Here is a 20,863-nt window from a genome sequence, read left to right as displayed (position 1 = left end):
TTTATTCACCGTCTAAAACGATTTCGACATTTATACACCATAATATAATTTTTTATGAAATTATTATTTTTCCGCAAACAACAAAATTGTATTCAAATATAAATATTGAAAAACTGACACTTTTGGTTAGAGTTAAAGTTTTTATTAAATTTCCTGAGTGAAACCAAATACGTGTCGGAATCGGTATTCCAGAAAATAAACTTTTTTACTTGCACGAGCTCTGTTACAACTTTATATAATAATTAATATATTATAATATAATACTCTTGCTATGTACAAATAAAAAAAAAGAAATGTAAAATGTTGTCGCGGTTTGTAATTTTTTTATTTTATTTTTACTATTTCCGCTTCCGTTTGACACCCGGAAGTTGATGGTGAATGTTGTGAATCGGGTAAACCTCCCTAACGGAAGACCTCCCTCATAAAGTGAAACAGCAGAATAAGAGCTACAGAGTACCGACTATCAACGATACGGTTCGTATTTACTTTGTTGCATCGTTTGCGTTTTTATCACATGATGTATGAAGAAAATATTATGGCTTGATTTACATCCGTGTACCTGCAAATGCTGTTTCTTTGCACAATCACACCATAAGGCAAAACCATGGCGTTAAGTATTGATAATAAATACCTGCGAAATGTACCCATGAGTTAACAAGAATGCTATTGCAATGACTTTCCGGATTATTTCAAATTGGAACCCATCCACAGCGATTTGTGTTGATTGTACATTGATTGCATTTATGGAAAGCAAGATGGTTTGCTTATAGTTATTGGGCTGATTCTGGAAGCTTCTATTGGTAATCCACAGGATTTTTTCCCCCAGCTAGCTACTAAGGGAACGTTACGTCGTCTGGTAGACCGCACGAAGAGTCTCACGTCAAGGAGTGCATTAGGTGGTTTGCCATTGCCTTTACGGTGGAAGTCATTGCATCGCCTGCCCTTCGTGAAAGACACTGAGAATTTTAGTTTCACTGTCGTTAAGCTAATGCTAGCAGATGGGACAGCCAGCTTAAAGTCTACCTGACAGACTGAGCACTTGGTGATGCAACCACCTGCATGCGAAGTTTTCGAGTCTGATATCTCTTCCACAGACTTGTCCACCACCATCACTTTAACTCGAGCCATCAGCACTTCCTGTGGCTCATTTCACAACATTCTTCTCTTTCATCAGTTCATTCCTTCATGCTTCCATCTACCCTCTACCACGCAGTGAAGCAGTTGCCAGGAAGCAGCTCGGGGTTTTTTTCCACCTTCCGTGTGAAGCACTCTGCTTTGTGACGTCACAAAGATGATATGTTAAGGCAATCTGCTTTAGTAGTAAGCAAAATGTCAAATCCGTCCCCACCTGTGACCAATCTCTCACTGATTACTCCCTTCATCATGTGAGCCCCTGAGGTTGAAGAGGTTCTGCAAATCTTGACACTTCCACAGCAACTGGACTAGATAGGATTAGTACTTTAATCCTTGAGTCGTGTGTATCTTGTCCGATGTTTTCTTTCCATGTTGTTTTGCAGGTATTTCTCCGATGATGGATGACCACCTTCATGATGCAAAGTCGACAAATCTGCTGCAATTCATAAGAATGGCGCCAAGATGATCTTCTCAAGTCTTCTCTTGAATCGATGGAATTGATTATTGGTACCTACCTCGAGTCTCTTGTCTCCTCCAACCATATGACCTTTGACCATCGCATTGGCTTCCATAGTACTTGCTGAACACGTGGCATGCTTCGTCGACTTTCTCAGCAATGTATTGATGCTCTTGATATGGAGCAATATGTCAGGGCCTTCTATCGACGTTTATTGGGCATTTGATGCCGCCTGACGCCCAGTAATGGTTTGTTTGCAAATTATCCGCAAGCGGAGACCCAGGTCCCCTCCTTGACTGGCTGTTGGAATTTTTCCATGCGTGCAAGCAGTGGGTCAGCTTTCATGACTTTCTCTCCTTTGTTCTACCTGTCCCCAAGGAAGAAAGCATCATTGTGGAACCACATTATTCATGGTCTCAATTAAAGACCCCACCTGCCTCCCTGTAAATTCCCTTTTGCCATTTTTGAGATGGTTCCCCTTTCTGCCAGACAGTTGCTGATCCCTGAGGAAGGCGGGCTATGGTGACTTTCTTGTCTGCTGATTCAGAGAAAACGAGAACAGCATTCTGTAGAGCGCACACCTCCACCAGGCTGAACAATTTATGTTTTGTATCCCACTGATAGGCCTGATCTGCATCCGTACCTTAATGAAAATCTAATCGTCTTGTTCTTGCCACGTACCTAACTCCTCCACCAACTTTCGTCCAAATCTGTCCCACAACGTTTTAAGATATCCTGCTCATAGACGGAGCAGACAAATAAACAGACAGGGGTGAAAACATAACCTCCATCCATCATCATTCCATGTGTAGTTTACTTGATTAACCTTGTCTACAGTACAATTTGGGTTGTTTTCATCAACTTCAACCCTGAAAAACATGTTCGAGCATCAGCGGGTCAATGCAAGTCAAGTGCACGGATAATTCACCGACACCAAATTTTGATCATTCAAGTTTCTGCCAAAGGCATCGGAGGTTCTTTCCTTGATTGGCTGTCGGATTTTTGTGTGAAGCACTTTATTTGCAATCAATGTGTATCACTTTTTGGTGTTCCATATTTAAACCTCTTCTTCGAGGCTGCATTCTGCAAGGCAGAGTCTGACTTCATGTCACCCACTTGGCCTCAGATGACTCCCCTATTTACCATACAGTCTCTCACACCATGACAGGCTGCAGCCTCATCATCCTTGTCCATTTGGAGAGAATACAAAGCTGGTCAATCATCTACTGTACTTCTGAGAGCCAAACACTTACTCTGTTTCTATATAAAGATTATTTGGCTAACCTGTTCCTCTCCCACCACAAACAGGTATCAAAGCAGTTTTCGATCAACTAATTTCTGGTCTCGGCCCATCTGCCATCACAGTGATTTGTCCCTCACAGGTCCAACCAGGCTACACTTGCTCTGCTTCTTAACCTCACCATCCCCACACTAAATGCTGACCTCCACTCTCACCTCCCTAACACTCCCCTGCACACCCCCACTGTACCCAAGACTGTGGAATTTCCTCTGTGTTTGTCTAATCATGTTCTTCTCTCCACCCCAATTACATGGGGAGCCATCGCCATCTCGTGTTATTCCCTATTCATATTTATGATCTTTTATATTGTCCCTGCCTGCTGTCCTCTTCGCCCACACTTTTTCAGGTTTTTCTTGTCTATCGAGATGAGGCTCGTGGAAGAGCAAGAACACAGAACGGATCAGCATGCAACATAACAAAAGGAACAGCAGAAAGAGAAAGGGGAATGGTTTCCACGACGTTGAGCCGGTAGGGTGCGGTGCAGGGGTGCAGGGGTGAATTAGGGAAGGGGAAACCGTGAGGGTGAGGGGTTGTGAGGAAGCCAACAGGGTACAGGATGAGGTGGAAGGTGAGAGGGGTAAGTGGGGTTGGGGTGTGGGGGGAGATGATGTGAGGGTACTGACATGGAGGAGTTGATGTGTGCACACAACCTCTCCATAATTGACATGTCATGGATTCCAAAACTGGAAAAACAGTGATAGGCCTCATGGTTGGGGTGGTTTAAAAAAAATTGTTTGAAGGAACAGAAAAATGGGGCTGTCGGTGAAAGATAGGCTGGATGAACTAAGCATTTTAGTGAAGAGGTTTTGAGAAATAAGCCTTGTGGAAAAAGAAAAGGAAGCCATTTCTAATAGTGTAGCAGCATAGCAAACCTGTTGTGCATTTTGTGATACAAGCACCAAATTTGGCACAAATGTACATTAATATGTTGCGAACATTTTCAGATATTGGGCCACTTGAAATTCCGTAATTTTTTTTTTCAAATTTTTTCAAATTTCGTAATTTCAAATTTTTCGGGTGACACCGTCACAATTTCGGTCTTCGAGGCCGGCCGATATAGTGGGGCGGCTTAGCCCAAATATTCAAAAGAATTGTGCATTTTGTGATACAAGCACCAAATTTGGCACAAATGTACATTAATATGTTGCGAACATTGTGTGGTCAGCAATGAAGACGAGAGTCTGAATTACATGTATGCAAAAGACCTTGTGAACCAGTGAAGCAAATACACGGGTAAGCATGAATTAAATCTAGGGCATGATATAATTTCCATGATGTTTACCTCTACACTCAATGGTGGAAGGAGGTAATGTTTTGATCCCAGCTTGTCTGTATGTCTGTTTGTCTGTTAGTCCACAAAATTCCAGACAAAGCTTGTAGTAGTGGTAGTTGTAGTGGTAGTGGTGATAACAGAAATTGTTATATAGAACTGAACTTATATTATTATTATATGCAGAAAATAACTTCATTTCTATATGCCCTGCAGTGGACAGGTTAATTGGTTTATGCACTGAAGGGGTCACCCTGGTGTGCACTGCTGTGTTCTGCCTCACTGAGTTGTTCAGGTATGATGTACTCAGCACAAGCTTCCGGTCGGCCCGGAGGTGGGGATGCGGGGCCTGTCACGGAACGTCAAAACAAACGGCCTGCCGGGGCCGCCCAAAAGTCGGGCGTGAGGGGCGCGTCCACTAATGGAACGCCTCTCGCTTCCCAGATCGAGGGCCACGTGGTCAGGAGAACCTCGTCCCTTCCGGTCACACTTTGCCTATCGGCCGGCCTCGAAGACCGAAATTGTGACGGTGTTACCCGAAAAATTTGAAATTACGAAATTTGAAAAAATTTGAAAAAAAAAATTACGGAATTTCAAGTGGCCCAATATCTGAAAATGTTCGCAACATATTAATGTACATTTGTGCCAAATTTGGTGCTTGTTTCACAAAATGCACAATTCTTTTGAATATTTGGGCTAAGCCGCCCCACTATAAGAAGAACGAATGGATTGTTCCTGACTGAATCGTAAGGAGTAAAAATTTGTTGAAATACATTTTAGAATCGTTTTTATAAGTCTTATTGAGAGCTTTTAACGGAAGAAACGTTTTATTCAGTGATGATTCAGTTTGGAGATATTGAAAAATAGAAGGGATATGGAATGATGGAGTAACTGTGCATGGGAGATTGAGTTTTTCTTTTTCTTTTTTATTTGTATACAAAGTCAAGGCTCGTGTAAGAGCTAACACATAAAACACAAACACAAAAACATAAACAGAAACACACACATGAAAGATATAATAGAGGTAGCGGGAGACTAGGGGGAGAGAGAGGGAAGCACACAAGCACAACAACAGTCGAGAACAGCGACGTCGGTAGATCTATGGAAGGGAGAGGGCTGGGGGGGGGGGGGGGGAGGGGAGAGGGATGGGGGTTAGGGAGGCGAGGGATACATGGTATAAAATAAATGGACACTACTAGGAATTTCAGGAAAGAAGTTGGATTTGAAAGAGGTGGATTTGGGGTATATTCGATATTTTGGGTTTTTTATGCCTCCGCCGAAAAGTCTGTGTTTTCAGGTTGTCCGTCCGTCTATCCTTGTTTCTGTGATAGGTTTTCAATACCGCAATAACTTGAGAACAGCTGAAGGGATGTATGTCAAACTTGGTACAGATATGTATAATGATGATGACCTGATTAGATTTTGGGGTCAAGAGGGCAAAGGTCAGAGGTCTTGTTGGGTAAAAATTCTGTTACTGAGCTAACGTGTGAACCAGTGATGGGATTTTGACCAAACTTTGTATAAGTATATATTATGATGCAAATAGTGATTCGACTTTTGCATCAAGAGGTCGAAGGTCAGTTTCTGTAATAGGTTTGTCTTAGCGCAATAATTTAAGAACGGCTGAAGGGCATTAAGTCAAACTGAGTACAAGTATGTATAATGATGTAAAGATAAATGGATTACATTTTGGCATCAAAGGTCAGAGGTCATTTCAGGTAAAAATGTGATATTTGAGAACAGCTGAAGGGTTCGAAATCAAATTTTGTACAAGTGTGTATAATGATGTATTATGTGGGCATAGGCATATCAGTTGACGTCGAAGAGTGCCGTTCTAGTTTCTGATTGTGCATCTGCATCACAGAAGAGATAGTAAAGCTGACAAACGTTGACCCTGTTTGTCTGCTTTTTATGTCTAATTAGAGTCCCTTGTCAACTCAGCTCACTCGCTTTCCTTGTCCTGTTTGTATGTCCCAAGAACTGTTGCCTTGAAGTATTTTCCTCCCCAGTTCAACACCTTCACTTGTTTGCCAACTCGATCACTGTCCGTGCCTCTGTCTTTGGCGCCCTCTGTCATTCAGCTCTTCTATGAGCTTCAATCTCTCTATATAAAAATAACGTAGGTTTATTGGTTGAATTGGCACCATGCATTCGGAATGCCATTGGTTTAACTTCGTTAGCTGGTCTGATATCACCCCAAACTTGTCTTCCAGTGAACCTGGCCCACCAGGTGGCGCTGTGTCCGAGGGTGTGAGTTCACATGCAGATCTACATTTTGATAGCTCATTCCCAGATATACTGTGATATATTTAACCTTGGCAAGGCTCTGCATTGATAAATGCTCACTCTAGTTTCCCTTTTGCCTTGAAAGTATTCCAAAACCTGTTTTAAGCTGCTAATACACAAATGTAATATGGCAATGTCCAAAATGTACTGTTTTAATATAGAGATGTACATTTAACACATTTGTGCTGCATATGGAAATGAATATACAGTACTAAAGCGCGGCGTTACGCGCGCTGCTTGTGAGCAAGGAGGAAGCGGACAAGCGGTAACATATAAACGTCTTTATTGCAAGACTACACTGTAACACTGAACTTCTCCGGGCTGGTCGCCCGGGGTATATCATGAGGCCACGCCTACCCCTCGGGCGTGGCCACCGCCCACTTGGTGCGTGGAATGATGTCACCACGCCAGTGGGCTTTTGTGTCCGCCACACGCGCCCCCCCAGAATTCCCCCGCACCTGGAGGGCCAGTTTGCGGGGCAGACGAATGACCCGGCCGAAGCGCCCCCTGGCGATCGGCGGCGTCCGGGGTGCAGGGATACCAGGTGGGATGCCCCTGGCTGCCCCTGGGATGGGTGCAGGACCGGGGGGCGCCGTGGCGGCAGGGCTGGGCGGTGCCGGGGGTCCGCCCGCAGGAGGGCGGCCCCGACGTGGGGGTCGGGCCACTGGCGGTGGATGGTCCACATCGAGGTGGGCCGGCTTGAGGCGGTCTACCGAAACGCGGTCAGGAGTACCGCCGATGTCCAGGGTGAAGTGCTTCGCCCCGGTCTCCAGCACGCGGAAAGGCCCGTCGTACGGGGGCCGCAGTGGTGTCCGATGGGCATCGTGGCGGACGAAGACGTACTCCGCCGTGCGAAGCTCCGGGGCGACGTGCGTCGGTGGGTGCCTGTGGCATGCCGTTGGCACCGGGGCGAACCTCTGGGCGGTCTCTTGCAGAGCGGAGCGCTGCTGTGCCGCGGACCATGGTGCCGTGGAGTCGGGGAGGAACTCGCCCGGCACCTGCAGCGGTTGCCCGAAGACCAACTCCGCCGCGGATGCGCGCAGGTCCTCCTTGGGCGCCGTCCGGAGGCCCAGCAGGACCCAGGGGAGCCTGTCGACCCAGCCGCCGTCGCGGAGGGTGGCCCGGAGCGCGGCCTTCAATGAGCGGTGAAATCGCTCACACAGGCCGTTAGCCTGAGGGTGGTAGGCCGTGGTTCGGTGCAGCCGGACCCCGAGCCCCTGCGCAACCGCCCCCCAGAGCTCCGAGGTGAACTGGGGGCCGCGGTCGGATGAGATGTCTGAGGGGGCGCCGAACCGGGCGACCCAGGTGGCGATGAAAGCCTGCGCGACATCGGCCGCCGTTGTCGATGCCAAGGGCACGGCCTCCGGCCACCGGGTGGTGCGGTCCACCATGGTGAGGACGTGGGTGAAACCCCGCGAGGGGGGCAGAGGTCCCACCAGGTCCACGTGGACGTGGTCAAACCGGCGTTCCGGCACCGTGAACGGGGCCAACGGGGCCTGGGTGTGCCGGTGCACCTTGGCGCGCTGGCACGCGAGGCATGTCCTGGCCCAGCCGCGGACGGCCTTCCGGAGGCCATGCCAGACGAACTTGTCGGCGATCAGCCTTTGGGAGGCCCTCGCGCCCGGGTGGGACAGGCCGTGGATGGCGTCAAACACCTGGCGCTGCCAGCCCGCGGGCACAATGGGGCGAGGACGCCCGAGGGAGACGTCGCACAAGAGGGCCGCGCCCGCGCCATCGAACGGCACCTCGGTGACGCGGAGGCCCGTGACGGCGGTCCGCAAGGCCTGGACGTCGGGGTCAGCGGCCTGGTCCGCTGCCATCCGGGCGTAGTCGATGCCGAGGTGGACTGCGTGGGCGACGGCCCGGGAAAGGCAATCCGCAACCGGGTTGTCCTTCCCCGCGACGTGCTGGATGTCCGTCGTGTACTCGGACACGGCCGAGAGGTGACGCTGCTGCCGGGCCGACCACGGCTCGGTGACCTTGCCCATCGCGAAGATCAGCGGCTTGTGGTCGACGAAGGCAGTGAACGCCCGGCCCTCGAGCAGATGGCGGAAGTGCCTGACCGCCAAGTGAAGTCCGAGCAACTCGCGGTCGAAGGTACTGTAACGGCGTTCGGGCGGGCGAAGCTGCCGGCTAAAGAACGCCAGCGGTTGCCAAGCTCCACGCACCCATTGCTCGTGCACCGCGCCCACCGCGTAGTCCGAGGCATCGGTGGTGAGGGCGATCGGTGCATCGGGCGCCGGGTGCGCGAGCATGGTGGCGTTAGCCAAGGCGAGCTTCGCGCCCGTGAACGCCGTGTCCATCTGCTCGGTCCAGGTAACGTCGCCTTTGCCCGGCTTACCTCGGAGAGCTTCGTGCAGGGGGCGCAGGAGCTGGGCGATACGGGGCAGGAACCGATGGTAAAAGTTCACCATGCCCAGGAACTCCTGCAGCCCTCTGATCGTGCGGGGGCGCGGAAACCCCTTCACCGCCTCCACCTTGGCCGGCAGGGGGACGGCTCCGTGCCTGGTGACACGGTGCCCCAGAAAATCGATTGTGGCGGCGCCGAACCGGCACTTTGCGGGGTTTACAATCAGGCCATGCTGGCCCAGGCGTTCGAAGAGCGTGCGGAGGTGGCGTAGGTGCTCTTCGCGGGACGCGCTGGCGACGAGGATATCGTCCAGGTAGATGTAGACAAAATCCAAGTCGCGCAGGACGCTGTCCATCAGTCGCTGGAACGCCTGAGCCGCATTCTTCAGACCGAAGGGCATGCGCAGGAACTCGAAGAGTCCGAATGGCGTGATGACCGCCGTCTTCGGGACATCCTCCGGCCTGACGGGGACCTGATGGTAGCCGCGTATGAGGTCCACCTTCGAGAAGAAGGACCTGCCCGCCAAACGGGCGGAAAAGTCCTGAATGTGGGGGACGGGGTAGCGGTCGGGAGTCGTGGCGTCATTGAGACGGCGATAGTCCCCGCATGGTCGCCATCCCCCGCCGGGCTTCGGCACGATGTGCAGCGGCGACGCCCAAGCGCTCTCTGAGCGCCGAACGATGCCGAGTCGCTCCAGGGTAGCGAACTCCGCTTTTGCCACCGCCAGCTTCGTCGGCTCGAGGCGGCGTGCCCGGGCGTAGACCGGTGGCCCGACGGTGGGGATGTGATGGGCCACCCCGTGCTTGACGGCCCCCGCCGAGAAGGTGGGCCGCGTGAGGGCCGGGATGCCGGCGAGGAGGCGGGTGAATGCGTCCGCTGCCGGAAGCGTACAGACCAACGTGGCCGGAACCGAATCGTTCGGCAAGCCGCTTGGCAAGCCGCTCGTTGAGCTGGGCAACGCACATGCGAGCGAGCTGAACGTCTCGGCCTGGACAAGCCGTCTGCGCTTGACGTCGACCAGGAGCCCATTAGCGCACAGGAAGTCCGCGCCAAGCAGTGCCATGGGCACGTCGGCGGTGACGAACGTCCATCGGAAAACCTGGGCTCCAAACCGCAGAGAGAGGCAGCGTTTTCCGTACGTACGGATGGGCGTCCCGTTCGCGGCAAGCAGCGCGGGGCCCCCACCCACGGCGTGCTTGTCTGACGTGCCGGCGGGAATGACACTCACCTGTGCTCCCGTGTCGCACAGGTAACGGCGCCCGGAGAAGGTGTCCGTTATGAACAGCAGGCTGCTCGAACGGCCGGCGCTCATCGCCACAATTGAGCGCCGGCCCGGGCGTTTCCCGACCCGTTGAAGGAGCACGGCGGATGACACTGCCGAGCTTCGTGGCCGAACTTGGCGTGGAACCAGCACCAGGTGGTGGAGCTGGAGGAGCGCGGCTGGCTCCGCCAGGCCGGTGGAGTCGACGGGTTTCCCCGCGGTGGCGGTTTTCGCCGCGGCGGTGGGCGGGGCGTGGCGGCGTTCACGAGGTGCGTATCAGCATGCTGTTGAACCTCAGCGTGCTGTAGAAGATGATGCTGTGGAACATCAGCGTCGAAGGCCGTGACGGCCACGCCAACGCTCGCCCGCGTGTCCGAAGCGGCGAAGTACTTGTCCGCCTCGGCCGCCAATGCTCGGGGTTCCGTTAGCCCGGTCCCGGCCAACGCGAGGCGAACCTGCGCTGGAAGTTGGCGACGGAAAAGCGCCCGGAATAGCGAACCGGGGGCTTCGTCGCCCAACAGTGACAGCATATGGTCCATTCGGACCGACGGGCGCGTCTCACCGAGCTCGGGGAGATCCAGGAGGCGATCGGCCCGTGCGTCGTCCGTGAGGCCGAACGTGGCTAGGAGTAGCCGCTTGAGTGCCTCGTACTTGTGGCCGTCCGGTGGGTGGCGAAGGACGGACACAACTCGAGCGGCCGTGCCGGGCCCGAGGGAGGCGACGACATAGCAGTAGCGCAGGTCGTCGTTGGTGAGGCGCCGAAGCTGAAATTGGGCTTCGGCTTGAACGAACCAGACTTCGGCCTGGGCCTCCCAAAATTCGGGAAGTTTGACGAAGGCGGCCATGGCGATGGCGTCGCGTGTGGAAGGATCGCTCCGGCAGATCCAACGTCGAGGGTCACCAGTAAAGCGCGGCGTTACGCGCGCTGCTTGTGAGCAAGGAGGAAGCGGACAAGCGGTAACATATAAACGTCTTTATTGCAAGACTACACTGTAACACTGAACTTCTCCGGGCTGGTCGCCCGGGGTATATCATGAGGCCACGCCTACCCCTCGGGCGTGGCCACCGCCCACTTGGTGCGTGGAATGATGTCACCACGCCAGTGGGCTTTTGTGTCCGCCACAGTACCACATATTTGACATGATAATTTTTCTAAGTCATTGCTGCTGCTTGCAAGAATGGAATGGGTTAGATTTGATAAACTAGCAACAGTACCCGTCCTACGGGCGGGGCTTCAATTGGGAGGCCCAAATGAAAAGGCAAAATATCAGACATTGAAGGCTTTTTTATTTTAAACGATTTATATAAACATCCGTTAAATCATATCACACGCAAATCATCAAAATCTAAACAGTATTTGTAGAATTTCAATAAAAGCCACGTCACTGTTCATATCGGTAAATATTATTCCATCGTGTTTGGAAAAACTGGAAAAATTGGATATTGGAAAAATTGGAAAAACAATATAGTGAAGGAGCTGTGGCTCCCACGTCGATCGAAAGAATGGACGCGACAAAAAGCTTGAATTCATCTGAGCTGCTTTATTAGAATCAAACACTCAGGCACTCTGGGAAAAACGTTTTACGGTCGGCAATATATATCTATTCCGCCAGGGGGTTTGCCCAGGCCTGGCGCCAGGGGGCGTGGCCCCGCGGGCCGGCTGCGGCCTGGCAAGCCGAGGGCGAGCCTGCCCGGGCGTCCCGACCGAGGCCTGGCAAGTCGAGCGCGGGCCTGCCCGGGCGTCCTGGACGAGCCCGGCCTGGTGATCGCTCCGCGTCCTTGATAGGTGCAAGGCGATTGTGTAACCCCAGCGGCAGCCGCTACACACGTCCCCCCAGAATCGACTTGCACCGGCAGGGTCAACTTGAGGGGGGTCCTGATGACCCGGCCGAAGCGACCCCTGGTGGGTCGTGGGAGGGGGTCCGGTGAGGTGGTGGGCGGTCGAGTGGGGGGCACCGTGGACGGGGGGCGGCCTCGCCGCGGCGGGAGGGCCACCCGTGGTGGGTGGTCGACGTCCACGTGCGCCGGCTTGAGGCGGTCCACTGCAATCCGGTCCGACCTGCCGCCGATGTCGATGACGAACGACTTGTCGTCCCGTCGCAGCACCCGGAAGGGCCCGTCGTACGGCGGCTGGAGTGGCCGCCGATGTGCGTCGTGACGCACAAAAACATACTCCGCGGTGCGGAGTGCTGGGGGGACGTAGGACTGGGGGTCACCGTGGTGGGATGTCGGCACGGGGGCAAACCGTCGGGCGGCCTCCTGGAGGTCCGAGCGCTGGCGAGCTGCGGACCAGGGGCTGGTAGCGTCGGGCACGAATTCGCCCGGGACGCGTAGCACCTGGCCATAGACCAGCTCGGCGGTGGATGCCTGGAGGTCCTCCTTGGGGGCCGTGCGAAGGCCCAAAAGGACCCACGGCAGCCGGTCGGCCCAACCGCCGTCTTGAAGGCCGGCCATGAGCGCGGCCTTCATGGAGCGGTGGAATCGCTCGCACAACCCGTTTGCTTGGGGGTGGTAGGCCGTAGTACGGTGGAGCTTGACCCCCAGGTTGCGGGCGACCGCGCCCCACAGCTCGGAGGTGAACTGTGGTCCGCGGTCTGACGAGATGTCCGCCGGTGCGCCGAAGCGGGCGACCCAGGTGGCGATGAAGGCCTGCGCCACGTCGGCGGTGGTGGTGGAGACGAGGGGAACGGCCTCCGGCCACCTGGTGGTCCTGTCCACCATGGTGAGCAGGTGTGTGAACCCTCGTGATGGGGGAAGGGGGCCCACCAGATCCACGTTGACGTGGTCGAAACGTCGTTCGGGCACGGTGAAAGGTGCCAGCGGGGCCTGGGTGTGTCGGTGGACCTTGGCCCGTTGGCAGGCGGTGCAGGCGCTGGTCCAATCGCGGACGTCCCGACGAAGGCCGTGCCAGACGAAACGCGCCGACACCAGCTTCTGGGAAGCTTTCCGGCCCGGGTGGGAAAGGCCGTGGAGGGAGGCGAAGATGCGGCGTTGCCAGGTGACGGGCACGATGGGGCGAGGCCGGCCTTGGGAGACGTCGCAGAGCAGGACAGTGTCCGCGCAGGGGATGTCGGCCAGGCGGAGGCCCGTGTCCGCCGCCCGGAGGGCTTGCACCGTGGTGTCGGTGGTTTGGTCCGCCGCCATGAGCGCAAAATCCACGCCCAGGTGGACCGCGTTCGCGCTGGCCCGGGAAAGACAGTCGGCCACGGCGTTGTTTTTGCCGGCGACGTGCCGGATGTCCGTGGTAAACTCCGACACGGCGGAGAGGTGGCGCTGTTGGCGGGCCGACCATGGCTCCGTGACCTTGGCCATGGCGTAAACCAACGGCTTGTGGTCGACGAACGCCGTGAAAGGTCGGCCCTCCAGGAGGTGGCGGAAATGGCGGACGGCCAGGTGTAGACCGAGGAGCTCCCGGTCAAACGTGCTGTATTTGAGCTCGTTCGGCCGGAGCTGCCGGCTGAAAAAAGCGAGTGGCTGCCAAACCCCGTTCACCCATTGCTCATGTACGGCGCCCACCGCGTAGTCGGAGGCATCCGTGGTGAGGGCGATGGGAGCGTTGAGCACCGGGTGAGCGAGCAGTGTTGCGTCGGCGAGGGCCCGCTTTGAGCTTTGGAAGGCCGCATCCATTGCTGCGGACCAGGCGATGTCGTGCTTGGCCGGCTTGCCCCGGAGGGCTTCGTAGAGGGGCCGCATGAGTTGAGCAGCGCGGGGCACGAAGCGGTGATAAAAATTCACCATTCCCAGGAATTCCTGCAGGGCCTTTATGGTGCGGGGACGCGGGAAAGTGGTGATGGCCTCGACCTTGGTTGGCAGCGGCACAGCCCCGTTCTTGGTGATGTGGTGGCCCAAAAAATCAACGGCCGTCGTGCCGAAGTGGCATTTGGCCGGGTTGACGATGAGGCCGTGCTCGCTGAGGCGCCCGAACAGTGTTCGGAGGTGGAGGAGGTGCTCGGCCCGGGACGTGCTGGCGACGAGGATGTCGTCCAGGTAAACGAAAAGGAACGGCAGGTCACGCAGCACGCCGTCCATCAAGCGCTGGAACGCCTGAGCCGCGTTCTTGAGACCAAACGGCATCCGCAAGAACTCGAATAAGCCGAACGGCGTGATGACTGCCGTTTTAGGGACGTCGGCCGCCCTGACAGGTACCTGGTGATATCCCCGTATGAGATCAATTTTTGAAAAAATGACCCGTCCCGCCAGACGGGCGGAGAAGTCTTGGATATGCGGGATCGGGTACCTGTCGGGTGTTGTAGCGTCATTAAGACGGCGGTAGTCGCCACACGGGCGCCATCCACCCCCCGGCTTTGGCACGATGTGCAGTGGCGAGGCCCACGCGCTATCGGAGCGCCGCACGATGCCGAGGTGCTCCAACGCGTCGAATTCGGCCTTCGCAACGGCAAGCTTGGCTGGGTCGAGGCGGCGGGCCCTGGCGTAGACCGGCGGGCCCGTGGTTGGTATGTGGTGCTCGATCCCATGCCGTACTGCGACGGCCGAAAACGTCGGCCGCGTGAGGGCCGGGAACTCCGCGAGCAGGCGAGCAAACTCGTTCGCCGCCGGGACGGTGCATGCCAGCTCGGTCGGCGCGGAGCTGCTCAATGTGCATACCAGGGAGCTGAAGGTTTCAGCGTTGATTAAACGACGCCGTTGGACGTCCACCAGCAGTCCGTGTGCGCAGAGGAAGTCGGCGCCGAGCAGAGCCATGGGCACGTTGGCGGTTACAAACGTCCAAGCGAAGCGTTGGCCGCCGAAGCAGAGGGTGACGTTGCGCGGGCCGAAGGTGCGGATAGTCGATCCGTTGGCCGCAACCAAGGAGGGGCCGCAAACCGCGGATTGCCTGTCCTGGTCAGAGGCGGGCATGACGCTCACTTGGGCGCCGGTGTCGCACAGGAAGCGCCGTCCGGACGCTTTATCCGTGATGAACAGTAAGTTGCCCGTGTGACTGTGGCCGGCGCTCATGGCAGGTAATGAACGCCGGCCTGGCCGTTTCCCGACCCGCCGAAGGTGCACGGGGGTCGGCATGTCCGGGCCTTCTGTCCGAACCTGGCATGATAGGAACACCACGCTTGGTCGGGTGGAGGCTTCGGACGTCGTGCTGAACGTGGTCGGCTCGGTATAGCGGCCGCCAATTGCGTCAGCAGTTCGGCCGTCGAACGCGCCGGGTGCTCGGGCGCCATGGATGGTGCATCAGGCGGCGGCGGGTCCCATGTCGCCGCTGCGATGCGCTGTCCCGCGGCGGAGATTTTGTCGGCTTCTCTGGCAAGGGCCCGGGGATCTGTGATCGTCGTGCTTGCCAGGGCGAGGCGTACCGGGTTAGGCAGCTGACGGAGGAACAGCTCCCGGAACAGGAATGCCGGAGAGTGCTCGCCGAGCAGCGAAAGCATGTAGTCCATTCGCTCGGAAGGGCGCGTGTCGCCGAGCTCCGGCAAATCGAGCAGGCGCCGTGCGCGTTCCGCCGCTGGGAGGGCGAAAGCATCGAGGAGAAGCTTCTTAATCGCGCCGTATTTGTCCGCGGCTGGCGGTCTCTCGAGGAGGCTCAGGGCGCGGGCTGCGGTGGCTGAACCGAGCGCAGCGACCACGTGGTGGAAGCGGGTGTCGTCCGCCGTGATGCCTCGCAGGGCGAACAGGGACTCCGCTTGTGCGAACCAAACCGCCGCGTGAGCCTCCCAGAAGGTAGGCAGTTTAAGGGCGACTGCCGTGTCCATGTCGGTAGGTCACCAATGAAGGAGCTGTGGCTCCCACGTCGATCGAAAGAATGGACGCGACAAAAAGCTTGAATTCATCTGAGCTGCTTTATTAGAATCAAACACTCAGGCACTCTGGGAAAAACGTTTTACGGTCGGCAATATATATCTATTCCGCCAGGGGGTTTGCCCAGGCCTGGCGCCAGGGGGCGTGGCCCCGCGGGCCGGCTGCGGCCTGGCAAGCCGAGGGCGAGCCTGCCCGGGCGTCCCGACCGAGGCCTGGCAAGTCGAGCGCGGGCCTGCCCGGGCGTCCTGGACGAGCCCGGCCTGGTGATCGCTCCGCGTCCTTGATAGGTGCAAGGCGATTGTGTAACCCCAGCGGCAGCCGCTACAATAGCCTATTTTACTCCAGGGGGTCCCAGGATTACCCACCCAAAATTTCGTTGCGATCGGTTCAGCCGTTTTTGCGGTACCTGGGAACAGACAGACATTTGGTGAATTATAGTAAGATGTGCCTATCATAAGAACCAGTTGTCTTTCAATGAATAATATAACTTTCCTTTTTTATTTTCCACTGACCTGCAAATAGATTTGTATTTCCTGCACATATATTGTGTGAAGAGGTAGTTGCCGGGAGAGCCCAAAGGTATGTCAACTCGTCTGAGCTGTGTAGCTTGGGTTTGAATCTCAACCCAGATATAAACTCAGTCTGGTGTTTCAATGTACACACCGTCCCTCAGATGGACGTGAAATATGTTGTCCTGTCCGCTGGCATCAGTTGATGAATGTTAGAGCTTGCGGTCGCAAAGAGGTGGCGAGTTATTGCCGGCACCCTGAACAAATTACAATTCGTGTGTGTGTGTGTGTGTGTGTGTGTGTGTGTGTGTGTGTGTGTGTGTGTGTGTGTGTGTGTGTGTGTGTGTGTGTGTGTGTGTGTGTGTGTGTGTGTGTGTGTGTGTGTGTGTGTTAGCTTCACACAATGTATGTTCTCTTGTTGAGTATGGACTTCTTGGCTTTTGGAAAAACGTTTTTTGAAGAATGGAGCGATGAACGTTTTTATTTTATTATTATAATTTTTTAAAAGAGATTTTAAAAAAACAATTCAACCTCAAATAGTTTGAAAATGTATTTTCCTCTTAGTGTTTGTATTCGAAAAAAATGTTAAAATAACACGATAATAGCAAAATGTATTTGTATCCTTAAAACATAAGCTTTATTGGCCTTTGACGTGTTGAGTCAGAATCGAAGATTCGAAAAAAATCGAAGATTTTTCAAGTATATTGGTCGGTTGCGTTTGTAGTTCTGTCTGTTTGTTTGTCTGTCACGAGCCTACACGTCACAATTCTAAACCGATCGTCACGAAACTTCACCAAGTTGTCTCGGTCGTCCCAATTGAGAAGCCTATTGATTTTGAGGTCAAAGGTCATCCGGAGGTCAAATTTCTAAAATCACCATTTTAAATCCGATTGCCTTGAAAATGGAATAACATTTGTATACCGAGTCAATAAATTGGGAAATGAACTATTTTTTAGGGCAAAAGGTCAAAGGTCAACTCAAGGTCAAATTTTAAAAGTCATCAATTTTCATCTAAAAAGCCGTCAATTCTCAACCGATTGACTTGAAAATTGAACAGCATTTGCATATCGAGTCACTAAATTGGGAAACTCACTATTTTGAGGTCAATCGGTCAAAGGTCAACTCAAGGTCAAACTTAAAAAATCATCACTTTTCATCTGAAAAACAGTCAATTTTCATCCGATTGACTTGAAAATAGAACAGCATTTGTGTATTGCCTCACTGAATTGGGAAACCACTTATTTATGAGGTCAAAAGGTCAAAGGTCAACTCAAGGTCAAACTTCTAAAATCATCATTTTTCATCTGAAAAATCGTCACTTTTCATCCTGTTGACCCGAGCTTTGATCAAGATCGTAAATTTTAATCTTCATGAAATGGACAATTTGCTGTATCAATAGAAAACTTTGGGGGGGGGGGGGGGGATTTTGCAAGTATCGTGGTACGCATGACGTCTTCTTGTTAAAAGGTTTGCCTGTTGTGTACTTTTATGATTTTTTTTTTTTTTCAGGGTGAAGGTGCAAGAATGGCTGATGAAGCACTTTTTGAGTTTCTGCACATGGAAGTCATTTCGTACATATTCAAGTCTATAGAAAAGGATGACAGTGTGAGTTCGGTTGTGCGGAGAACGTATTATTGCTGCCTTTTAGCGAGTGGCCATTTTGAGCATTTATTACTGAATATGCTGCTGTTATGAAATTGAGATCCATATTTTGGAGCTGAAGTCATTTCCTTGGCTAATCCAGAGTGACTATTGATAAAAATAATGTAATCTAAAAATCTGAGCGTCAGGGCGTTGGCATAGCGCATAACATATTTTTTATGGGGGAGTGACCCTCTCTCTGACGGGAAGGGTGAGGGCATTTTTATATTGCATACAATCTATTGCTTGTGTATCAACTCATTATCTATATTATGAAAGGAACCGTGTCTGTCTGTTTGTTACTTGGCCCAAAATTTTTTTTTTGACAAGTTTGTTGATCACTCCGGTTTGTGTGTCTTTGTTTGTCTGTCCGCTCACTTATACTTGCCTACAGGTCACAATTTTAAACCGATCTTCATGAAACCTCAACAAATGGTCGAGTTTGTGGTCCGACAAAATCCTATATATTTTTGAGGTCAAAAGATCAACATAGGCCAAAGGTCAATCACTCTTTTCAAATTTCTGAAATCCTCAATTTTCTTCCGATTGACTTGGAATTTGAATAGGATTTTCATAGCCGCTAACTGGATTCAATCACCAACTATTTTTGAGATCAACATAGGCCAAAGGTCAACCACTTTTTTTCATATCTCTAAAATCATAAATTTTCATTTTATTGACTTGAAATCTGAATAGGATTTGCAGATCAGCCTACTGAAACCAACCACTAACTATTTTAGAGGTCAACATCGGCCAAAAGGTCAACATAGGCCGAATTTCTAAAATTGTTAATTTTCATCTGATAGTGGTGGGGCCTATGTACTCAATTTCAAGTTCGTGTGCAGTTCATGTTAATTTTGGGCAACCACTATAAATGTATTCTACTGGGTCCTACTAATCGGAAAAATGATGTCGCCATTTTTTTCTGTTGACCTTTAGTGACCTTGACTCAAGGTCAAAGTTCAAACGTCATTACAGTGACCATACTTCATTCAAAGTATATTGACCTTGGTACCAAAATGTGGCAAATTTCACAAGGAACATTGATTATGACATTTGTTTTGTCATTTGACCTCTCAGATTTGCCCTCTGAGAGGACATTATGCAAATTAATAAGCAAATGACCTAATTAGAGAAAACAATATGCATTATTAACATATAGTCTTCACTAGACACGTAAATCCCATCACTTCGCATTATTATTGAATGCCAATCATTAGTTACCATCTCAAATGTGTTCTGCTGGATCCTAAACTGGAAAAATATGTTGCTTATTGTTTTCTGTTGACATGTTCTTGATATTAACTGATCTTTGACATGTATGGTCATCTTTGACATGTATGGTCAGTTCCCAAAGCAAATGACCTAATTAGAGAAAAAATATGCATAATTAACATATAGTCTTCACTAGACACGTAAATCCCATCACTTCGCATTATTATTGAATGCCAATCAGTAGTTACCATCTCAAATGTGTTCTGCTGGATCCTAAACTGGAAAAATATGTTGCTTATTGTTTTCTGTTGACATGTTCTTGATATTAACTGACCATTGACATGTACATGACTTTACTTACCTTGACCCAAGGTGAAATGCCAAATGTCATTTTAACCATGTGATGCGATCAAGCAAAGTAAGTTGGATGTCTAGAATGATTTTTGGATTCAAGTTCCCAATGCTTTTCTTTATACTGTTCATTCATCATGCTCATTTGCTCATGTTGGTTGGGTTTTTAGCCATTGTTAGTATTTTTAACATTTAATTTGTTGCCTATAAACACAAATTGATTCTGGCAGATGTCGAAATCACTTTGCTTGTTCGCGTCACACATATATTCTGTTTGCTCTTTTCAGGGAAGGACTCCAATCCTGTTAAGATAAAGAATTAATGCTTTTGTAAGATACAATGACCTATAGTATCGACATGTAGGTCTACAGTCAACCTCATTCATACCTTGATTTTTATTAGTGCCCATTGGTAAGTCAAATTATTTAATACTTTCAAATGATAACTTGGATCGAACGTACTATGTAAATGATATTTTAATTCATCAATTTGAAAATAATATTTCATTTATCGACAGATAGTGTATCCCAATTAACTCCGCTATTTCATATTTTGCCTCATTAACAAAACGTTTTATCATTCATACGCATTTAGTAATTATTTTGACTATTATAATAATAATAATAATAATACATTTATTTTATATAGCGCTTTTCAAGAAGCCAAAAGACGCTTTGACAGAGTACAAAAAACAAGTGCAAAAAGACAAAAATCAATAGGTAAACTAGAACTGCCACTTTAAAACTGCTGGCAGTGATGACCGGTTTACTCGCACCCACTTTTGATACAACCCCACTTTTGATACAACCCCACTTTTGATACAACCCCACTTTCATTGGACATGCTTTGACACAACCCCCTTGGATACAACCCCGACACACACACACACACACACACACACACACACACACACACACACACCCCACGCCCAACACACACACACACACATATACACACACACACACACACACACACATACACACACCCACACACACACACACACACATACCCCCTCACCCCTAACACACACACAAACACATGCACACATCCCCCCCCCCCCACCCCCAACCCTAACACACATGCACACACACACAAACACCCACACACCCCTCCCCCCACACGCACACACATATCCAGACAAGCGCGCATCCCCCTCCCCCCAACCCCAAGACACATCCCACACACACATCCCCTGACACACACCCCCACCCCCCCCCCCCCCACACACACACATCCCCACACACACACACATCCCCACACACACACACACATTCCCCCTACCCCCCACCCACATACACACACATACACACACACAAACACATGCACACGTCCTCCCACCCC

The 20,863-nt window shown here is 51.8% G+C and overlaps 1 protein-coding gene across 3 annotated transcripts in view; it reads left to right on the top strand.

Moving 5' to 3' along the window:
• The first annotated feature begins 350 nt into the window (after window positions 1–350).
• LOC137437074 (trafficking protein particle complex subunit 6b) overlaps window positions 351–20,863 on the top strand; it is an 84,701-nt gene continuing 64,188 nt past the window's right edge. Inside the window, exons 1-3 of one of the 3 annotated variants that reach the window (XM_068131424.2) lie at window positions 362–474; window positions 3,238–3,359; window positions 17,825–17,920. In XM_068131424.2, the coding sequence (XP_067987525.1) occupies window positions 3,297–3,359; window positions 17,825–17,920 (159 nt within the window). In that variant the 5' untranslated portion in view covers window positions 362–474; window positions 3,238–3,296. Of the gene's footprint in view, window positions 475–3,237; window positions 3,360–4,436; window positions 4,457–17,824; window positions 17,921–20,863 lie in introns of those variants that run through there. The other 2 variants (XM_068131425.2, XM_078786893.1) reach the window with 2 other exon arrangements.

This window comes from Myxine glutinosa, chromosome 11 (assembly GCF_964187855.1).
Source record: "Myxine glutinosa chromosome 11, kmMyxGlut1.1, whole genome shotgun sequence".
In the NCBI taxonomy this organism is placed as follows: domain Eukaryota; kingdom Metazoa; phylum Chordata; class Myxini; order Myxiniformes; family Myxinidae; genus Myxine; species Myxine glutinosa.
This window is presented reverse-complemented; position numbering and strand designations above follow the sequence as displayed.